The 20,762-nt window shown below is 66.2% G+C and overlaps 2 protein-coding genes across 4 annotated transcripts in view; one reads left to right on the forward strand and one right to left on the reverse strand.

Moving 5' to 3' along the window:
- The first annotated feature begins 257 nt into the window (after window positions 1–257).
- Window positions 258–5,968, forward strand: NAT8L (N-acetyltransferase 8 like). 3 transcript variants are annotated; one of them, XM_036326958.1, is made up of 4 exons: window positions 260–636; window positions 1,753–1,917; window positions 3,851–4,176; window positions 4,408–5,968. In XM_036326958.1, exons 1-4 carry the CDS (start codon window positions 285–287, stop codon window positions 4,693–4,695), a joined length of 1,131 nt encoding a protein of 376 aa, XP_036182851.1. In that variant the 5' UTR covers window positions 260–284; the 3' UTR covers window positions 4,696–5,968. The 3 variants fall into 3 exon arrangements, with proteins under 3 accessions (XP_036182852.1, XP_036182851.1, XP_036182853.1); XM_036326960.1 differs by lacking the exon at window positions 260–636 and adding an exon at window positions 937–1,253; XM_036326959.1 differs by having other exon boundaries at window positions 258–636; window positions 3,851–4,529.
- A 3,168-nt stretch (window positions 5,969–9,136) lies between these two features.
- The window catches only part of POLN (DNA polymerase nu), a 95,915-nt gene continuing 84,289 nt past the window's right edge, over window positions 9,137–20,762 (reverse strand). Inside the window, exons 20-24 of the mRNA XM_036326961.1 lie at window positions 19,378–19,488; window positions 16,247–16,325; window positions 11,274–11,341; window positions 10,465–10,526; window positions 9,137–9,371 (exon numbers count right to left, since the gene is read on the reverse strand). Coding sequence (XP_036182854.1) covers window positions 9,216–9,371; window positions 10,465–10,526; window positions 11,274–11,341; window positions 16,247–16,325; window positions 19,378–19,488 — 476 coding nt within the window. The 3' untranslated portion in view covers window positions 9,137–9,215. The remainder of the gene's footprint in view (window positions 9,372–10,464; window positions 10,527–11,273; window positions 11,342–16,246; window positions 16,326–19,377; window positions 19,489–20,762) is intronic.

The following is a 20,762-nucleotide window of genomic DNA, read 5'->3' on the forward strand; positions in this document are numbered from 1 at the left end:
CGCGGTCACATGGTGACCCCGCAGCCAATGCAGTGGACGCTAGGACCCTGCGGGACCCCGGGCGCCGCGGCCGCCCCGGCGCCGCCGCATTATAAATCCTCCTCCAAGATGCGGCGCAGCTCCCCGCGCGCGCCCCGGCCGCCCGCCGCCTCCGCCCCGCGCCCCTGAGCCGCCGCCGCCGCCGCCGCCGCCGCCGCCGCGGGTCCGAGGGCGCCGCGCCCTTGCCCTGGGCCCGGCCCGCCCGCCCCGCCCGCGCCCCGCGCCCCGCGCCGCCCGCCGGGTGCATGCATTGTGAGCCCGACATGGTCTGCGAGACGAAGATCGTGGCCGCCGAGGACCATGAGGCGCTGCCGGGGGCCAAGAAGGACGCGCTGCTCGCCGCCGCCATGTGGCCCCCGCTGCCCGCCGCGCCCCCGCCGGAACCGCAGCCGGAGCCGCAGCCGCAGCCCCCGGGCGGCGCGGGGGGCGCGGGGCCCCCGGAGGGGCGCGGCGTGCACATCCGCGAGTTCCGCGCGGCCGAGCAGGAGGCGGCGTGCCGCATCTTCTACGACGGCATCATGGAGCGCATCCCCAACACGGCCTTCCGCGGCCTGCGGCAGCACCCGCGCGCGCAGCTGCTCTGCGCCCTGCTGGCCGGTCAGTGCGGGCCCGCCGTCCGCCCGGGACACGCCGCCCCCCGCCCGGTGCCCGCTCGGTGGCCGGGACTCGGCTCGGAGGGAGCGGCCCCGCGGCCCCCGCCCGCGCCCCCGCGCGCCCCGCGCTCTGCGTCTGCGGGCCGGGGCCTCCCGCTGCGGGGCTGGCCCGGCTCCCGACCCAGGCGTCCGGGGCGGGGGCGTGGGAACCGGCGCGGGCGGGGGGCGGCGGGCGGGAGAGCGGGGTCCCCGCCGGCCGAGTCCGCGGGTGGGGGCGCGGGGCCGAGGCCGGCGCCCTCCGCGTGTGACTATATTTAACCCGCGGGCGGGGGCGGCTGCCTCGCGGCTCCGGGTGCTAATTTATGGGGGCGGCGGCCCGCCTGCGGGTGCGGGTGCGGGTGCGGGAGGGGTGCGCCGAGGACACAGCGGGGACACGGGCCTTGGGGTGCGCAGCCCCGCAGGGGCGTTGAGGCCTCTGCTCCCCATTTTCCAGATGAGCAGCTTGAGGCGCGGGCGGGTGCGACGCCCCCAAGGTCATGCGGGCGGAGGCCGCTCTCCCCGCAGCCACCTGCCTGCGGCCGCTCCTGCCCTCACCCCCGGCGCCCGGGGCTGGTCCTGAAGGTGCCGCTTCCCGAGGGGGGGCTGGAGGGGGAGGCCGCTGCCCGAGGGGGGTCCTCGGAGGAGACCCCTGCGACCTCAGGTGAAAGGGCCCCGCGTCCTCGGGGGACGGTGCACAGGGGACGGGAAGGGGCAGGAGGCCAGGCTCCCCCGGGAGGATAGTCCTGGCGCCTTTGGCCTCATCTCTCCTCCGGGCTTACGGGCTGGTCCCGGTCCCCGGCTCGGAGGTGCAGTGGTGGCTGCTTCCTGCCCATCTCCCTCCCCCCTCACTGTCCTCCCCTCCCATCCTCACCATCTTGTCCCTCCATGTCCTCACCGTGCCCCCCCCCTCACCATACTCCCCTCTCCTCACCATGCCCCCTCACCGTCCTCCCCTCCCGTCCTCACCATCTTGTCCCTCCATGTCCTCACCGTGCCCCCCCCCTCACCATACTCCCCTCTCCTCACCGTCCTCCCCTCCCGTCCTCCCCTCCCGCCCTCACCGTGCCCCCTCTCCCCGCAGTGCTCTGCTGGGCCCTCACGGGCTCGCTGCTGCTGACCTGCCTGGTGCCGGCGGGGCTGCTGGCGCTGCGCTACTACTACAGCCGGAAGGTGGTCCTCGCCTACCTGGACTGCGCCCTGCACACGGACATGGCGGACATCGAGCAGTACTACATGAAGCCTCCCGGTGAGCCCAGCCGGCTCCTCTTCCTCTCTGCCCCTCCTGGCCTCTCCCACCTCGGCAGCCCCAGGCCAAGCTGGGGGCCCCGCCACTAGGCTCCTGGGTGACTGAGGGCCTGGCCGGGATTGGGGAGCAGGGCCTGGGCCAGAGCTCGGCCTCTGGTCCGAGGTCTGAGTGTCCACGGGCCGCTCGCCCTGGGCCTCCTCAGTCCTCTGAGGCCGGGTGCTGGGGGCCTGGCGGGCCCTGCTCTCCACGCGGCAGGTGCCACGTCCCTGGTGCCGAGGGTGGGGTCTCCCCCCTCCCAGGTCCTATCTGGCCGAGGTGCTCGTGGTGCCTGCTGGGCCCTGGGCTGGCCTGGGCGCCAGGGCTGGGGGCGGGGGGTGGGGGGGGGCAGTGGCAGGCAGAGAGGGCCCCGCGGGGGAGGGGACTGGGCGGCGGGGACCCTGGGAGCAAGGGCCTTACTGTTTGCTTCTGGTCTCTGGGCACTTAGTGAGCCAGGGTCTCGCCCTGGCCCCTGGCAAGGCTCCTGGAGAGGGAGGGGCCTGACTCGAGGGCCCTGGGCCACTCTGTCCTCCAGGCTGGCCCGGGGCTGGGTCCTGGGGGTGGGAGGCAGGGCCCTGGTCTCCATGCCCAGAGCCAAGGGCCGTCTGTCATCTTGGCCCTCGGGGGTGAGAGGCTCCCCCCCTCCCCCCGGTGCTGAGGGCTCAGGTCTGGGGAGAGGGGACAGATGTGCCCGGATAGTTGGGGGGGTCTAGCAAGAGCCTGATGTCAGGGAAGGACAGTGGGGGGCCAGAGAGGAAGTGTCCCAGAGCCAGGGTGGCCTTCCCGGCACTGCCAGCTCTGTGCCCACCGCAGCCCGGCAGCAGCCTTGGCACCTTTGGTTCCCCTTGACCCTTTCCCAGGTGCAGACAAAACATCTCAGCCCCGAGGAGCCCAGCTGCTGCCTGGCTCTGCCTATGCCAGCCGGGCCCGATGGGCGAGGCCGCAGGAGCTGGGGGAGGTCCGGTCCGGCTGGGGGCCGGCTGTGGCATGAGGACTGGCACTCGGGTCTGCGCTCTCTGGGCTGCAGTGTCCCTGAGTGGCCCCCTGAGACATGGGCGGGGTCTGCAGAAGACCCCACGGGGCCGTGCTGGATTGGTGGGGAAACCGAGGCTTGGGGGAGGCGAGGCTCCCAGCACTGTCCTGACCTTTGGGTGGGCGGGCAGGCCAGCAGGTGGGCAGTCGCTCAGCCATTCCCAGTTCGGCCATGTCGGGCCTCAGAGGCGGGTAAAGGAGACGGGGAGCTGGTTGGCTGACGGGGGAGAGTTTGGCTGCTCGAGGAGGGGTTGGGGTGGGAGCACTCAGTGAGGAAGCTGGCGTGGCCTTGAGCAGGCCTGTGCCCTGGAGCGGGCACCCCCACCCCAGCGGCCCTTTGCCTCCTGCAGCCCCTGGGCCTCGGTCAGAGCTGACAAGCTCTCCCAGTGGCCTGTGCCCTGCAGTCCGTCCTCTGTCTCTATCTTCTCCCCCTCCTTGCTGAGGGCTCCCCGCCTTCCTGTCCTGCATGGGGCTGTGATGGATCTGGGCCAGGAGTGGGGACAGCTGGTCTGGTCACCGGGCTGGCTGCCCAGGAGAGGCCAGGGTCAGGGGGTGCCCATGGCCATCCCGGCTCCCCAATGGAGAGTGTCCACAGACCTTCCTCTGAGCCTCCCAGGGTCACGGGCTCCCAGGCCCAGCCGCCCCTGACCCGGGAGAGGGAGGGCCACAGGGTTGGCACAGCCACAGGCCCCTGAGGTCCCCTGAGGCCGAGGGGTTGTGGCTCTCACGGCCTCTCTCTGGCTGGCCATGGTGTCCAGGCATTTGGCTGCCAGGCAGGGAAGGGGCCGATCGGCTGAGGCCTGCCCAGCTCTCGGGCAGCGGTGCCCCACGGCAGAGCCAGCCCTGACCGCCCTGTCCCCCGCAGGCTCCTGCTTCTGGGTGGCCGTGCTGGATGGCAACGTGGTGGGCATCGTGGCGGCGCGGGCCCACGAGGCGGACAACACCTTGGAGCTGCTGCGCATGTCCGTGGACTCGCGCTTCCGCGGCAAGGGCATCGCCAAGGCGCTGGGCCGCAAGGTGCTGGAGTTCGCCGTGGTGCACAACTACTCCGCCGTGGTGCTGGGGACGACGGCCGTCAAGGTGGCTGCCCACAAGCTCTACGAGTCGCTGGGCTTCAGACACATGGGCTGCAGTGACCACTATGTGCTGCCCGGCATGACCCTCTCGCTGGCCGAGCGCCTCTTCTTCCAGGTCCGCTACCACCGCTACCGCCTGCAGCTGCGCGAGGAGTGACCGCTGCCCACCCGCCGCCCGCCCGCTGCCCGCACCCGCCCGCCCCCACCTGGGCCCGCTTGCAGGCGCTCGCCTTGGCGTTTCTGTTGGGTTTTTCCTTCTTCAACATCACGTGGTTCTCTCGCTGGTTCTTGGGGGGGGCGGGGCTCTTGCTCGTCCATGACACTTTGGGGGGTGGGTCGTTTGCAGCCATGGCCCCCTGCCCGCCCATCCTGCTGGGACCACGCCCTGAAGAGTGACAGCATGGACCACCGCAGGCCCACGCCGCTGCCCGGCCCTGGGTGGCAGGGCTCCTGGCCCACAGCCGTCAGCCCCGGCCCAGCCTTGCCCACCAAGCACAGAACCTCTGTAGTGAGGCCCTTGCCCAGCAGATCGCTGGCCGCTGGCCCGGCTCTGGCTCAGCCATGGGTCCCCAGGAGGCGTGGCCTGCTGGGCCAGCGGCCACTGCCCCTCAGGCCTCCGCTCTGTGCATGCTGAGCACGTGGCTGGCTGCAGCATGCCGCATGCCCACAGCTCCCGCCCGCCCGGCTGCCTGCCCATGGGGCCCAGACTGGGGAGCGTCCCTGCCCGCCTGGAGCCAGCCCCGGAGCCACCTGCTTGCAGGAGGCCTGTCTCAAGAGCCCTCGCTTCACCTGGTTCCGCTTTGCTTTGACACCCAATCGCCTTTCCCTTTGGTCCCCACCCCTCCCCTGCCCAGGCTTTGCTGATTGGCGTCACCACCAGGTGTGGTTCCCATAGCAACCTGCTGCACAGCCTGGGTCAGAGCCCTGCAGGGGAGCAGGGTGGGGAGCCCCCCCTCGCCCCCCTAGACCTGGCCTCAGCCTGCCCTGTGAATATGAGCCCAGCCGCTGCCACCACCACAGCCCACAGCTTCCCCTCGCCTGGAACCGACCTGTTTTTTTAATAAGTTATTTAGACAGAATAGCACTCTGCATGCCTGTAATTCTCGGGACAAACGGTAGTTGGCGCCCTCACACGCACCCCTGTGTGGTCTAGAATAGGCGCTAGTTCCTGCCCAGTTTGGTCCGGGTGGGTGGGGGGCTTCAAAATTTGGAGTCAGGAGGGAGCTCCTGATTAGCATTTCCCCCAAAGAGCTTTCCTAGTTTGTGAGGAGGCTGAGGCCCCTGTCCAGCTCGGATGTGCCGCTGCCTTTGGGAGGGACCAGTGGGCCCTCCGTCCAGCTTGGCTGGGGGCCTGGACGCTGGCGCTGCTTGGCCTCCTGAGGTTGGGGCTGGGGCCGTCGGGCAGGGTGGCCCCGGGCGGGGACGAGCAGGTGGTCGGCAGTGGCCGCACGTCCAGCTGCGAGCCTGGACCCGCCACCGAGACCCCTTCGCTGGGGGCTGGGAGGAAGGGACCCACGTGGGCCGCGGAGGGGACGTTCCTAAAGGGGCTTTGGAAGTGAGCGAGCGAGCAGGGTGCCCGGTTTCCCCGGTGCCTGTGTGCTGTGGCGTGAGGCGTTGGCGGAGCACTGTACAGACCCCGCTCTCCCCTGTACATACCCCGGAGGCCGGCCCCACTCGGGGTGGGAGTTTTGTAGACTGTACAGAAATCGGCACCCTATTTTCTTGCAGCTCAGATTTTGTTAACCTGGATTATACAGACAGACGTAAAGCGTTTTAGCAAAATGGAAAAGCTGTGCCTTTCTCCTTTCTGTTGGCTGGGTTCTGGCTGGGAGCAGCCTCCGCAGCCATGGGGCCCGGTGGACGGGAGGGCAGGTGGTGGCCGCGGGTCAGCGTGGTGGTCGAGGTGGTAGCTGTGTGGGGGGGGGGGTAGGGCGAGCTCTTTGATCCTGTGCCTTCCCAGCCTCTGTCCCTGGGGTGGGAGGAGCTGCTGGTGCCCAGGGCTGGGAGGGCGGGGCCTGGGCTGTCATCTGGTTGGGGATGGACACCTTGCTGGCCTGCTTCTGGGCAGAGGTGTGGCCGCCTCCTGCTCTCCTGGCATCTGTCCGAGAGGGACCTGGGTGGGCCCTGTCTTCCTGGTCAGATGGCCCACAGTGGGTGGACGCCACCAGGACTTTTATTGCCCTTTGGTGCTGCCAGGAAGCGGGAGAGATGCCAGGAGGGTGTGGCGGGGCGCCGTGTCGGGAACCCCGGTGCCTAGCCGCTGTGGGCAGAGGCATCTGTGCCCACCCAGCTGGGCGTGCCCTGCACCAGGACAGGCCCTCCCCAGGGCAGTGTTGCTTGGCAGATCCCGAGGTCCACGGGGACAGACCCCCCCAGCCGCCCGCTGGCGAGAGCGGGACCTCCCTGCAGGGGCTGCCCGGCTGCTGCTTTCCTCCAGCCTGGGTGCCAACTGCTCCAGAACATGCCCTGAGATGTGACTTTTATACGTTTGTAGAAATCCTGACTTTACCTCTTCTATCTCTGAAGCGTCCTCCCCAGGCTGCTCAGTGATGAGTCTCTAGCTTCTCCGTGGGCCCTGGCAGCCTGGGCCCTTCTCCCTGCAGGCCCCGGGGCGCCCCGAGGCTCCGGAAGAGTGAGCCGGGCCAGGGGTTGCTCAGGGCTCGGGGCTCCCAGGACCCCTGTTTGGGAGCAGAGAGCAGGAGGCAGCGTGTTCCGGAATGTTCGTTAGCTGGGCAGCTCCAGGCAGTGGGATCCAGGGCAGCTGAGGGCTCCTGGGCCTGGCCTGGCGCCACCAGGGTCTTGGCATGTGTCTGGTGGCCATCCCCAGGGCAGCTCCCACTGCCCAGCAGGCCCCCCGGGTCGGTGGTCTGCAGGTGCTGAGGTGCCATGTGGCCTCTCCCGTTTCACCCCCACGTGCCCGGCTTGGCCTCCCAGTGCAGCCGGGAGGAGAGGGCGGAGGGCAGGGATGATGCCTGGAGGGTGAGGCCTGTCCTGCGGGAAGGTGTGGGCTGGAGGCCCTGCCACAGGCGGCCTGAGGCAGGGGTCCTTGCTGGCCCCTCCGGCTCTGCGGTCTTTCCTCCGAGAAGCCCCTTGGAGGGAGGTGGGGGCCACGGGGCTGGCTCTGGCCACGGGCACGTTGGTGATCCGCGTGCCTGTGGGGCGGCCGCCTCTGGGGGCTGGAGCCCCTTCCTGTCCGTGTCCCGCCAGGTGGGTGGCATCGCTGTGTCGGTTTGAAGCGACTTCTGCGTCAGTTCTGGCCCCGTGCTGTGTTCTGTGCTGGGGCCTTCCCAGGAGGCTTTGGGGTCAGGTCTGGGCTGGGAAGGGCAGGCCTGGGAGGTGGGCTCCTGGATGCCCAGGACACGCCCGTGGGTGTGGCCAGAGCTGCTGGGTGGTTTTTAAACAGCAATAATTAGCCCGTTGGGAGAAGGGGTGCCGGCACGTGCACACGAGTGTGTGTGCCCCTGTGCACTCGGGCACGTGTGGTGACGGCGGGAGCCTGGGCAGGGAGGCCGGGAGGTGCTGTGCTGGGCCTGTGGGGCCGGGAACTGCGAATGGGGCGCTCCTTCCCAGCGGGGGTGCCGGGCGGCTGGGCATGGAGGTGGCATGACCCAGATGAGGCTCTGCCTGGGTCTGGGCGTGTGGGGAGGATGGCTGAGGTCAGACTTGGCGACGTGGAGTCATCTCGCCTGGCTGTTGGCCACGGCTGGCATGGATGCCGTGTCTGGCCCGGTGGGCCCGGAGCCTGTCAGGTGCCTGGCTTACTGTTGTGAGCCCACGACTGGGTGACTCCTGAGACCCCAGGATGTGCCAAACCACCCCCAGGAGGGCCCAGGGCAGCAGCGAACTGAGCTCCAGAGGGACAGGCTGCAGGGCCGGGGGCAGGGTCCCCGCTCCTGTGGGTGTGTGAGCAGCAGGAGGGTGTGGGGGTGGCCCTTCAACCTGCGCGCCCCGATGCTGCTGTTTTTCAATAAAACCAGAGCTGATGGAATCGGCCTCCGTGCTTTCTTGAGGCGGCCCCAGCCTGGCGCGGGCGGGAAGGGCTGGTTTCCTGGAGACTCGGGGGAGCCTGTGGGCTGAGATGCCCTATCCCTGTCTGGCACCCTCTGCGGGGCACTCCCTGTAGGCCTGGGGGTGGCAGTGGGGCCGACAGGAGGGGCTGGGGGTCCAGGTGGTGACAAGAGCGAGGAGAGGTTCAGGGTGGGCCCTGGCTTTGTTGATGGGGACCCGGCCAGCCCTGCCCCAGACAGCTCCCCACCTCCCTCCCGAGGCGTCTGCCCTCAGCCTGGGGCCGTAGGGTGCACAGGCCGTGGGGTCAGTTCCCAGGCTGTTCATTTGTTTGGGCCAGATGGCCCCTGTGAAGCCCCCAGAGGGTGTGCTCTGAGGTGACAGCGCAGTAAAGACGTCCAGGCGCAGGCTGCGGGCTGCAGGCGGGGCCAGGCTCAGCCGAGAGAAGGGGGGCTGGGCCTGGGACCTGGTGACCAGGGCTCCCAAGGACTCCGTGTATCCCGAGGGCTCTGTGAAGGCAGCACAGAACCCAGCCGCGTGTCAGCAGGAGCAGCCAGGCCCCCGGGGACAGGAGCTCCTGGGCCCAGTGGGCGCATCAACATGCTCCCCCGCCTTGACAGGTGCCACAGGCCCAGTCGGAGCCCAGATCCAGACCCGGAAGCTGGTGGGAGGACCTGGAACACACTCTCAGGGGCCGCCACAGAAGCAGCCATGTGTGCATTACAGTGATGTAACCTTCCGGTGCCTCGGTTTCCCCACGGTGCAGGGCATGCTGGTGCCTGTCACCGTCTGCTGCGAGGCTTTGGGGTGCACAGCTGGGCCCTTCCCTTGGCACCGGAGAAGAACGGCCCAGGAGGGAGCCAGCTGCTCCCAGGGCTGGTCACTGGCCGGTGGCCTGTGGGGACTGGCCGGCCAGCGGCTCAGGTGGGGCGCTCAGCCCCGGCCCGGGCACTTCCCACCCACGGGAAGAAGTCACGACAATGGACGAGGACAGCTTTGTGGACGGCGTTTACTCGGGTGCGGACCCAGAGGGTGCACTTGGCCGAGCCATGTCCTGCTCCAGCCACCAGCCAGCACAGACACCAGCCCTGGCCTCGGGGAGGCCACCCAGGGGCTGGGGAGCCAATTCTGCCCCCGCTGTCGCCGGGGCTACGGATGAAATGCAGGGGAAGACGGCAGGTGCGGTCTGGCCAGGCGGTTGCGTGGAGATGTGGCAGGACGGGGGCGTGGCCGAGGCAGGGCCTCCTGCAGTGGCACCAGGTGTCCCCAGGAGCGGCCAGTGCTCAGGCTCACCTTCAGGGGCACCTGTGGGTGGCAGCCAGGGGTGAGTGCAGGTCTGGCCAGCTTGCCATCACCTCCCAGTCCCCCACCCGGGGACGGCCACAGTGCAAGGCAGACACGCCCCAACACACCCACAGCCACACGGCTACGGGACGCATGATAACGCACACTCCCGGGGACAGGCAGGCCAGCTCACGCACACTCACACCCTGGGCATAGCACCTCCACGTTGGCCAAGTCTGCCACCTGAGCTGCCAGGGCCTGTGCCAGGGAGCATGCCTGTAGGGGCGGGGCCAGGCCAGGTGCCACCCTGTGCTGGCCACCTTGGGGCCCTGAGAGGTTCCAGGGGTCCAGGAGAGCCCTCCTGGGGCCTTGATCCCTGGACCATGGCTCAAGAGCCCCTCTTGTTAGGGTGGGGGAGGGCCCCCCACAGCCGCAGCCCTGCCACCTGCAGGACTACTGGGGGCTCCTGGCCTCCATGGAAGGAAAGCGCCCCACGTCCCCACGTGCTGCAGGAGCAAGTGTGGACACCCCGGACCCTGACCCTGGCCGGCCCAGGAAGTGCTCCCTGACTATCTAGCACTGCCTGGGGGCGGATGGGCCATGCAGGGGCCCTCCGGGCACACAGTGTGGCCACAACCCGAGGAGGAAGAGTAGAGGCTGCTGGGGACCTGGTGGCTGGAGCCCCCTCGGAGGGACAGGGACAGGCATGGCTCTGCCCACCAGGGTGACTGCACAGGCTTCAGGGACTCCCACCCCATCCTTATCCCTCCATTTTTCCCACTGACTTGGGGGAGCCCCTCTGAGGGGTGACCAGCAGGGGTGGGGCTGGGACCAGGCTCAGCAGGCCCGGTGCACCTGAGGCAAGTGGGGGCCCCTGGGTGCCTGACCCAGTCCCAATGCCCCAAAGACACCCTGTGGCTCTCCCAGGCAGAGGGCCACACCTTGTCGCCAGGGTAATGGCTCCTCAGGGGACAGGTGGGAGCAGCCAGGCTGGGGCCTGCGGCAGGGCCAGGCTGGGCCTGGCCTGTCCGGGTGCTCCTGCCCCGGGCACTGTGCCCTCCCTGCGGGGTCCCTGGCAGCTGGGGTGTGGCCCCCGGTTCCTGCTGCCCCTCACCTGCAGCTGCAGTTCCAGCGCCCTCACGTGCTGCAAGGCCTCCATGGCTCCCTGGACCAGAGCTAGGAGAGAGAGAAGGGGGGATGGAGCCCCTGCCCCTCGGGCCACGCCCACAGGTTCCCCAGCTGGGCCTCCTCAGCCCTCAGGTGCTGGGCAGGGTCAGGCCGGGGCCAGGCCTGCAGCTCCGTTCGAGGCTCTGGGGCCAAGGAAGGGGGAGGAGCAGGGGCAGGAGCCCCATGGGGGTGCAGGCCCAGGTGAAGCAGGCAGGGCAGCTCTGGGCGCCGGTGGTGGCCCCATGGGGGGCCTGGGTCACCGTGGGGCATCCTGGGCCCTAGAGGGGAGCAGCCAGCTTGGTTCTGGGGTCCCAGAGTGAGCTGCCTCTCTAACAGTGAGCACCCATCCCACGCCCCCAAGTCCGACGTGCCACACAGATCTGGACAGACATTCCCAGGACCGGCAACGGGCCTGTCCTCTGTCTACAGCGAGGCTGGAGTGGGGACCCCGCTGCTACTGCAGCCGGCGAGGGAGGAACCTGGGTCTCCCCAGGACCCCTGTGGGTGCCTGGCAGTGAGCCCCTTTAGCACCCCAGCCCCGTCCCCCCAGCCTGGGAGGCCAATGCCCCATCTTTCCAGGGCCCGTGGCTAGGCACGGCCCACGGGGAGCTCAGCCCACGGGGAGCACTGGTGTCGGTGGGGCTGTGGCCAGGGTGCAGGTGACACATAGCATGAGGCAGGGGAGGGGGACCTGAGCACACCCCCAGGCAGACCCGGGCCGACCCGGACGTGCCTTCCTGTCTCCTCTGGGCTCACCTGCAAACTCGGGCACCTGCGCATCTTCCACCTCAAACAGCAGCTCATCGTGGATCTGGGCAACCAGCCTGAAACACAGAGCCCGGGGGTATCAGCCTGTGAGGGGACCCCACACGGTCAGTGCCGGGAGCCGGTCCATCCTTGCTGTTTTCAAGGGACCTGGCATATATGCCATACTGCTCTTAATATGTTTGCTCACCTTCTTGGCACTATGTGTTTTAACCAAGGTCACCTCTCTGAGAAAGGTTGTTTCCCCAGGTAGGGATTTCCCCTGAAGTTAGGGAGGGAATAAAACCCCTTAAGTAAGTGCCAGACGGGTAATTAATCACTTTAACTACAAACAATCATACTTAAGCTACATAATCTTTACTCCCTGGAATGGAGATAAGAAACGCCCTAACCTTTGGAATAGAGATTGATAGGATTGGAATCAACTGGTATAAATACAGATGTAACAAGACAACAACACAGAGAACCTACACACAGAACCTACACAGAACCTAGAGACAGAAGAACTTCACTGGAGAGAACATGGCAAAAGATCCTGGACAGAAACTGGCCACAGAACCTAGAGACAGAACCTAGGGGGAGAACCTGGCTGAAGAACCTAGAGACAGAACCTGGCTACAGAACCTGGATAGAACATGGCAACAGAACCTGACTAGAACCTGGTGACTGAACCTGGCTGGTGAACCTGGACAGAACCTGGCTGGAGAACCTAGCGAGGGAACATGGCTACAGAACCTGGCTGGAGAACCTGGCTGGAGAACCTAGCAAGAGAACATGGACACAGAACCTGGCTGGAGATCCTAACCAGAACTTCGCTGGAGATCCTGAACAGAACTTGGCTAGAGATCCTGGCTAGGCTGCTGATCAACTGAACGCTGTCTCTGTGTCATTCCTTCTTCGCCAACTCCGTCCACACCTTTGGGGACCCCTGGACCTGCTGGAGTTGGACCCCAGCAGGTCAGTCAGGACCCCACGCGGTCGGGCACCGCTGGCTGCCCAGCAAGGGGGCGTCAATGGGGCGTGTGTACGGAGCACATTGTGGCACAGGGTGTCGGAGAGGAGGTGGCCCAGCGGGGAGTGGGAGGACCCATGGGCCCTGCTGCCTGGGTCACCCCATTGTCACAGGATGGCCTCCCAGGAGGAGGGGCACAGCGGGCGGGCAGTCCAGGTAGCTGCCGAAGAGCACCTGAGCCCCTCGGGGAGCCGGGCCCTGACGGGTTTAGCAGCCTCTGGCTCGGCGTGGGCCCTATCTGCAGTCAGCCAGGCGGGCAGTGTGGGTCTCGCCTTCTAAGGAGCTCCGAGCCCACGGCACTGCCTGCCATGGGCAGGAGCCTGGGGACAGGCCCTCGTCTGAGAGCTGTGGCGCTCACCTCAGGGGACGCTGCGCCCCGACAACCTTGGAGTGATGGGACGGGCAGTCCCCTCCACGCACTCTCACGCTGACGGGACGTTCCCGTGCTTCTAGCCGGGAGCTGGGACACAGGAAGCACCGCGGAGGGGGCTCGCCCATGCCTGTCCGCGGCTCTCCCCGAGCCCCTCTGTGCGTCACCCTCAGGCCCTGCACCTGCCCCGCGGCCCCGAGCCCCTCTGTGCGTCACACTCAGGCCCTGCACCTGCATTGAGGCCCCGAGCCCCTCTGTGCGTCACACTCAGGCTCTGCACCTGCATTGAGGCCCCGAGCCCCTCTGTGTGTCACGCTCAGGCTCTGCACCTGCATTGAGGCCCCGAGCCCCTCTGTGTGTCACGCTCAGGCCCTGCACCTGCTCCGAGGCCCCCTGCGTAGCCCCTGTCCACCCCTGAGCGGCTGGAACTGCTGCGGACTCTCCGCCCTTCACCCTTTCCCCTGGGAAGGCCGGGTCCTGCCCCCGCGCCTCCCCACCCCCGAGGCACCCCTCACCCCAGACCCCTTTGGAAGCTGAGAGAGTGAGGCCACAGGCGCCCTGGGCTGCGGGCTGGAGGCGCGGGAGGGGAAGGGCTGCCCTGGGGCGCGCAGATGAGCATCCTCCACCCCGCACGCCCTGCTGTCCTCGCACTCAGGGCACTGAGGCCGCTACTGGCCGGGATGCAGGCGGGAGCCTGGTTCCTTCCCAGAGGCCCAGGGCAGGTCCAGCTGCGTGAACGTGGCCAAGCGTTCCCACAGGCCTGTCCACAGGTCGCCAACATGACCACTGAGCCAGAGATGGGTGGACGCGCCCTGCCTTCCTGCTCCGGCCGTGGCACGAGGGGGGCTGTCCTGCGCTGCAGCCCGTGGGGCACCCGGGGCGACGAGACACACACTTGGCGCCTGTGGCTTCGGGCAGACAGCTCACACGGAGCCACAGTCCCTAGACCCAGCCTGGACCCTCCTCTGCTCTGGGAAGAACAGGCCATGTTCAGAAAACACAGAGAATGAAGCGCCGCCAATCCCACGCCGTCTGCGGTTTTCTCAACCACACGATGCGTTTGCTGTGACAGCTTCCCCTACCCGCAGGAAGATGCCCAGCTGGCTGTCAGCTTCCGGGTAAGACTGTGTCTGCTCACCTCAGCTCTGTCACCCAGGGACCCCAAATCCTCACACACCAGCCCCTTTACCAGCCCCACAAAACCCGAAACAGGCCAGGCTTCCAGACCTCACCTCCCCCATAGAAGCACCTCCCGGGGGTGAGCTCGCCCAGGCTGCCCTCCCCTCCCATCGACCCCACAGAGGACAGTGAGCCGGGCACGCGGAGAGCTGGATGCGTGGACAGTGAGCCGGACACGCAGAGAGCTGGATGCGTGGACAGTGAGCCGGACGCGCGGAGAGCTGGATGCGTGGACAGTGAGCCGGACGCGCGGAGAGCTGGATGCGTGGACAGTGAGCCGGACGCGCGGAGAGCTGGATGCGTGGACAGTGAGCCGGACGCGCGGAGAGCTGGATGCGTGGACAGAGAGCCGGACGCGCGGAGAGCTGGATGCGTGGACAGTGAGCCGGACGCGCGGAGAGCTGGATGCGTGGACAGTGAGCCGGACGCGCGGAGAGCTGGATGCGTGGACAGTGAGCCGGACGCGCGGAGAGCTGGATGCGTGGACAGTGAGCCGGACGCGCGGAGAGCTGGATGCGTGGACAGTGAGCCGGACGCGCGGAGAGCTGGATGCGTGGACAGAGAGCCGGACGCGCGGAGAGCTGGATGCGTGGACAGTGAGCCGGACGCGCGGAGAGCTGGATGCGTGGACAGAGAGCCGGACGCGCGGAGAGCTGGATGCGTGGACAGTGAGCCGGACGCGCGGAGAGCTGGATGCGTGGACAGAGCGCCGGACGCGCGGAGAGCTGGATGCGTGGACAGTGAGCCGGACGCGCGGAGAGCTGGATGCGTGGACAGAGAGCCGGACGCGTGGACAGTGAGCCGGACGCGCGGAGAGCTGGATGCATGGACAGTGAGCCGGACGCGTGGACAGTGAGCCGGACGCGCGGAGAGCTGGATGCATGGACAGTGAGCCGGACGCGCGGAGAGCTGGATGTGTAGACAGAGAGCCGGACGCGTGGACAGTGAGCCGGACGCGTGGACAGTGAGTCAGACGTGTGGACAGAGAGCCGGACACATGGACAGAGAGCCGGATGCACAGACAGTGAGTCAGACATGCGGTCAGTGAGCCGGATGCACGTACAGTGAGCCAGACGCAGGCATAATGAGCTGGACGCATGGACAGAGAGCCAGGCGCACGGACAGAGAGCCAGGCGCACGGACGGTGAGTCGGACGTGCAGACACAGAGCCGGACGCGCAGACACAGAGCCGGACGCGCGGACACAGAGCCGGACGCGTGGACACAGAGCCGGGTGCGCGGACAGAGAGCCGGACACATGGACGAGGAGCCAAGCTGAAACTCTCAGAAGACCTGGGCGCAGCTGTGAGGCGCGGCTCAGAGAGGAGGCCTCTGCGCCCCCAGTCCCTGCAGAACCAGGGACCAGCCCGACCGCAGGGCGGAGACGGCAGGGTGACTGGGTCTTGGGCCCCCCGCCCGGCCGGCCTGGGCCTGGCGCAGACTCTACCCAGTTGCTGAACTTGCAAAGGAAAGGCTCGGGCCCAGGTGGACACTGGGCGTCTGGAAGACACGGGTGCTTCTGAGCGGAGGGGGGTTCAGAGGGGCAGCCGTGCCTGGAGACGGTGACTAACCCGCTGCTGCCCACCCGCCCGCCTCCTCGGCGGTGGCCACGCTGACCAGCTGTGAAGGGCCCTTTGGCAGGGACAGGCCACTCTGGAAAGTGACCCTGGGGACGGCGGAGGAGGGAGCCAGACCTCCTGGGCCCGACATGCCCACTTGTCTGGGGACTTCAGATGAGGTGCCAGGCACCAGGGCCGGGGGCTGGGAGCTGGGAGGGTGGTCCTGGGCCAGCAGAGGCTGGGCGAGGGCTCCTGTAACCAGCCACAGGGACACTCTGGAGGGGCAACTGGGGGAAGGACTGCGGTGGAGGCCAACCAGACAAAGCTGTGGCCCCGGTAGCCCCGGTGGCCCTCCTGTGAGATGTGTGGGACGCTGGCCCTGGGGCAGGGCAGCAGCAGGAGCTGGGCACCAGCACCCTAACTGAAGGGGGTGGGAGCGGACAGTCTGGAGCCTGTGTCCTGAGAGCTCTGGGTCCACCCACCTCCGGGGGCAGCTGCTGTGCCTGAAGGAGCTCAGAGGCTCTGAGAAGGGGGCACCAGGGCCTGGGGAGACACATTTCTGCACCAGGTGAACCTCAGGACCTCAGGGTGCCCCAAGGTGAAGGGCCTGTGGCCTCCATGCTGCTGTGCCAAGGCCCTAGGGTGCTGGGGGGGAAGGGCCCTCCCGGGGTGCTGACAGGAGACTCGGGGGGGGCCCTTGGCTTGGGGGATGACTCAGACGCAGGGGTCGACGGGAGCTGGTTGTGCATTTGCCAGCCAGCCTGAGAGCAGTGCCCCCGCCCCGCCCTGGGCACTGCAGGGCCATGCGCTAGCCGGGTGGGGCGGGCCGCCGCTCGCTCACTGACCTGGCCGTCAGGGTGGGGGACGCGGCCACTGCTGCGAAGACGTGGATCATGGCCATCTTGCAGAGGTCTGCGGCCGAGCCTGCGGGCACAGAGGTCCTGTTGCACCAACAACGCGAGGCCCAGGCCCAGGCCCCAGCGGCCGCCCAGCACGGGGCCCACCACCTCCTGGCTCCTGTGTGTCAGGAGCCCCACGGGTGCCCGTCAGGCTGACGCCAGTGCGAGACTCGTCCCGGCCCCCATCTGGTTGCTGGGCGAGGGGAGACCCACTCCCCCGGGACCTCGGTGCTGGGGAAATGCCTGTCCCTGCAGCCAGTGACCGAGTCCCTGGGTCCATGCTGGCTGTGGGCCAAGGGCACTGGCCCCGGAGGCCGCCCTGCTCATGGTGGGGGCACCCAGCAGTTTGCTCTTATGGCCAGCGGGCGCGCACTGCGGCCATCAGTCTCCAGCTCTGACCCCGAGTCCTGCTGTCAAGGGTCCACCTGAGTAGGTCAGGCCCACGGGGCGATCCCCTTCCCATGAACTCAACTGACGAGGGGCCTTCCTCATGTCCGCAAACCCCCTTTCCACGTAGCACAACCTAGTCACAGGCGTGACGCCCTGCATGCGCACAGGTCCTGCCGCACGTGGGCATGCACGTGGGCACGGACTAGAATCCCGCCCATCACACCAGCTCACAATGACCTCACAGTGACTGCGCGGCGTGGCTCAACCCTTCCCATGCCCGTCACTCGTGCGGCTTCATGCTGGTGACCTCAGCTCTGCAGGGCAGAGAGCAGCCCGGTGTGGGTGGGGATGAGTCACGTGGTCAGGTGGGCATTCACTCAGCCAACACTGCGTCCGGCCTGACCAGGTCCTGCCAGCACAGGGGACAGGCCTCTGAGTGCCAGGTGCACAGTGGGTGTCTAGTGAACACCCCTGCACACACCTAGTGCACACACCTAGTGCACACACCTAATGCTCATACCTAATGCACACACCTAGTGCTCACACGTAGTGAACACCCCCTGCACACATCTAGTGCACACACCTAATGCACACACATAGTGCACGCATCTAGTGAACACACATAGTGCACACACATAGTGAACACCCGCTGCACACACCTAGTGCACACAGTGCACATACCTAGTGCACACTAGTGCACACACCTAATGCACACACCTAGTGAACACCCCCTGCACACACCTAGTGCACACACCTAATGCACACACCTAGTGCACACAGTGCACACACCTAGTGCACACAGTGCACATACCTAGTGCACACATAGTGAACACCCCTTGCACACACCTAATGCACACACCTAGTGCACACACCTAGTGCACACACCTAATGCACACACAGTGCACGCACCTAGTGCACACACCTAATGCACACACCTAGTGCACACACCTAATGCACACACAGTGCACGCACCTAGTGCACACACCTAATGCACACACCTAGTGCACACAGTGCACATACCTAGTGCACACATAGTGAACACCCCTTGCACACACCTAATGCACACACCTAGTGCACACACCTAGTGCACACACCTAATGCACACACAGTGCATGCACCTAGTGCACACACCTAATGCACACACCTAGTGCACACACCTAGTGCACACACCTAATGCACACACAGTGCACGCACCTAGTGCACACACATAGTGAACACCCCTTGCACACACCTAATATACACTCCTAGTGCAAACACCTAGTACACACCCCTTGCACACACCTAGTGCACACACCTAGTGCACACACTCAATGCACACACCTAGTGCACACACACAGTGAACACCCGCTGCACACACCTAGTGCACACACTTAATGCACATACCTAATGCACACAACTAGTGCACACACCTAGTGCACACACCTAATGCATACACATAGTGAACACCCCTTGCACACACCTAGTGCACACACATAGTGAACACCCCTTGCACACACCTAATGCACACATCTAGTGCACACACCTAGTGCACACACATAGTGCACACCCCATGTACATACCTAGTGCACACACGTAGTGCACACATGTAGTGCACACACGTAGTGTACACACCTAGTGCACACCCCATGTACACACCTAGTGCACACCCACGTACACACCTAGTGCACACACCTAGTGCACACCCCATGTACACACCTAGTGCACACCCACGTACACACCTAGTGAACACACCTAGTGCACACCCCACGTACACACCTAGTGCACACCCCATGTACACACCTAGTGCACACCCACATACACACCTAGTGCACACACCTAGTGCACACCCCACGTACACACCTAGTGCACACCCCATGTACACACCTAGTGCACACACCTAGTGCACACCCATGTACACACCTAGTGCACACACCTAGTGCACACCCACGTACACACCTAGTGCACACCCACGTACACACCTAGTGCACACCCCACGTACACACCTAGTGCACACACCTAGTACACACACCTAATGCACACACCTAGTGCACAGAGAAATGGGTCAGGACCACTCCTGCAAACATGAGAACCTGCCTCGGAATCATGCCACCTGAGGATGGGGAGGCGTCACCATCCTCGGTTCTGTCCGGGGTCGGGCCGGGAGACAGGACTGGGGAAGACCCTACACTGAGCCCAGGCAGATCCTAGCTGCCGTCCCAGCAGCTGCTGCCCCCTCTCCTGGGCTCTCTGTAGGATGCGCTGGGACTTGACCTCTGTCCTCTGCTGGGCCCCTCCTCTAGCTGTGGAACAGCCCCTGGGGGAGAAGGGGAGCAGGCAGCGGGAGGGGCTGGAATCCACCCATCCATCCTCCAGGCTTCTCTGGACCTGGGGCCTCCGCCCTCCATCTGTGAGTCTGGAGTCCTAGGTGGCGACAGCTCATGGCACGTGGTGTGCAGCCCCTGATCACGTCTCTCACTCACCTCCTGCTGAGACACAAGCTATTCACACGCTGTGGCTGAAGGTGACTAAGGCGTTTGCATAACCGGAGGCAAACAATGTGGTGTCACCCAGCCTGCCTCCTGCTCTGGGGGCTGGGGCTGTGGGTGCGGGGCTGTGGGTGGGTGATCTGGTGGGTATCACTGGCCCTACAGCTGCTAAAAACCCGGGCAGCACATGGACCCAGCAGGCAAGCTGGGGGCTCCTGGTACCTTGCACCACGAAGTTCACCGCCTGCCGCTCTGCCTGTGCCCGGAGCTGCTGGTTCCGCGCGTGGATCCTTGGCAGTGGCCTCCTCCTGCCCATGATGGACGCCACGTAGCCTGGTCACAGGAAGGAAGGCAGGGTAAGGGCAGAAGCAGACAGGCAGTGTGGTGCCCTGGTGGGCACAGCTCCTCAGATTCGGGCCAGGGGCCCAGCAGAACTCTCCCAGCAGGACCCTCCAGGGAGCCCTGAGCCAGAGCGACTCTGGGAGGTTGACCCTGAGGCCGCCGGGTCTGTCGCTCGCCCAGCAGGTTTGTGGTGGGGACAAGTGCAGCAGGGGTGGCCGTCGCTCGCTGCCTGCCCAGTGACACGTTTGCACGCCCTCCCTCAGCTGATTCCAAAACTGGTGCAGCCGCTCACACGCCCTGGCCGGTCCAGTGTCAGGCCAGGTCCCATTGCCTCTCGAGATCCAGGAGCGGGTGTCCCTCCACCAGCACAGCCCACAGGGCAGGCACGAGACAAGCCTGGGTGGAGGAATTTAATGATCGTTTTATTTCCTTACAGTGTCTGCCGGAAGTGTGATTTCTGGGTCAAAGGGCACATGTACTTCCCATTTGGACCTGCTGAAAGTTATGTCCCAGGGAGGGCGGGCTCCGGCTCCCGCTCCAGCCAGCACCTGCAGCTGTGAGAGGGGACAGCGACACTCCCTGCTCTGCAGAGCTGCAGTGAGCTCCCTAAGTGAAGTCAGGGCCCGCCCCTGATGTTGAGCCTGGTCCCACCCCCGCACCCCCAGTAGCCCCTATCGCATTTCTGTCTTCAGGGTCCTGGCCCCATAGCTCTCCCCACACCGGGTTCCATCCCCATTTCAGAACTAACAGTGCACTGTTCTTCTCAAGTGGGGCTCCTGGACCCAGGATGGTCAGGGCTATGGTCTCCATGAGGACCAGTTGCTGCAGGCCTCCCTGGGACGCACCCCCCAGGCCCAGGGATGCCTGGCCAGCCCTGCTGGATGCACACGAAGGCTCCCTCACGGGCCAGTGTCTGGACAGGCAGTCAGGCTGGGAGGAGTCTGAGCTGGGGCTGCCCTGGCATGAGGGCTGGGCACAGGCTCAGAGAGACCTGCCACCAGCAGCCCCTGGGGGCAGGGCAGGAGAGCCTGGGTGCTGAGGGAACCCGCGGAGCCGCAGGAAGGCGGGGCTGATGCCAGCCTCACTCAGGTGCAGCCGAGCTGCCTCCTCCGCGCCCGCTCCGCACCCCCTCCGCCGCCTCGGTTGTCCAGAATTTCTGCTCTCACATTTCCTTCCTTCTTTCTCTAATTCACTCGGCTGCTCTTCCCCAAATGTCTTGTGTTGGATACAAACCATTTGTGTTCACAGTTTTTCTTAAAAATACT

This window comes from Myotis myotis, unplaced genomic scaffold (genome assembly GCF_014108235.1).
Source record: "Myotis myotis isolate mMyoMyo1 unplaced genomic scaffold, mMyoMyo1.p scaffold_m19_p_1, whole genome shotgun sequence".
In the NCBI taxonomy this organism is placed as follows: Eukaryota; Metazoa; Chordata; class Mammalia; order Chiroptera; family Vespertilionidae; genus Myotis; species Myotis myotis.

What these genes read in the sequence shown, in the direction of transcription:
- NAT8L (XM_036326958.1), top strand. Translation starts at nt 285, where the DNA reads ATGCATTGTGAGCCCGACATGGTCTGCGAGACGAAGATCGTGGCCGCC. An exon ending in GCTCTGCGCCCTGCTGGCCG is followed by an intron (nt 637 to 1,752) that starts GTCAGTGCGGGC and finishes CTCTCCCCGCAG; the next exon opens with TGCTCTGCTGGGCCCTCACG. An exon ending in GTACTACATGAAGCCTCCCG is followed by an intron (nt 1,918 to 3,850) that starts GTGAGCCCAGCC and finishes TGTCCCCCGCAG; the next exon opens with GCTCCTGCTTCTGGGTGGCC.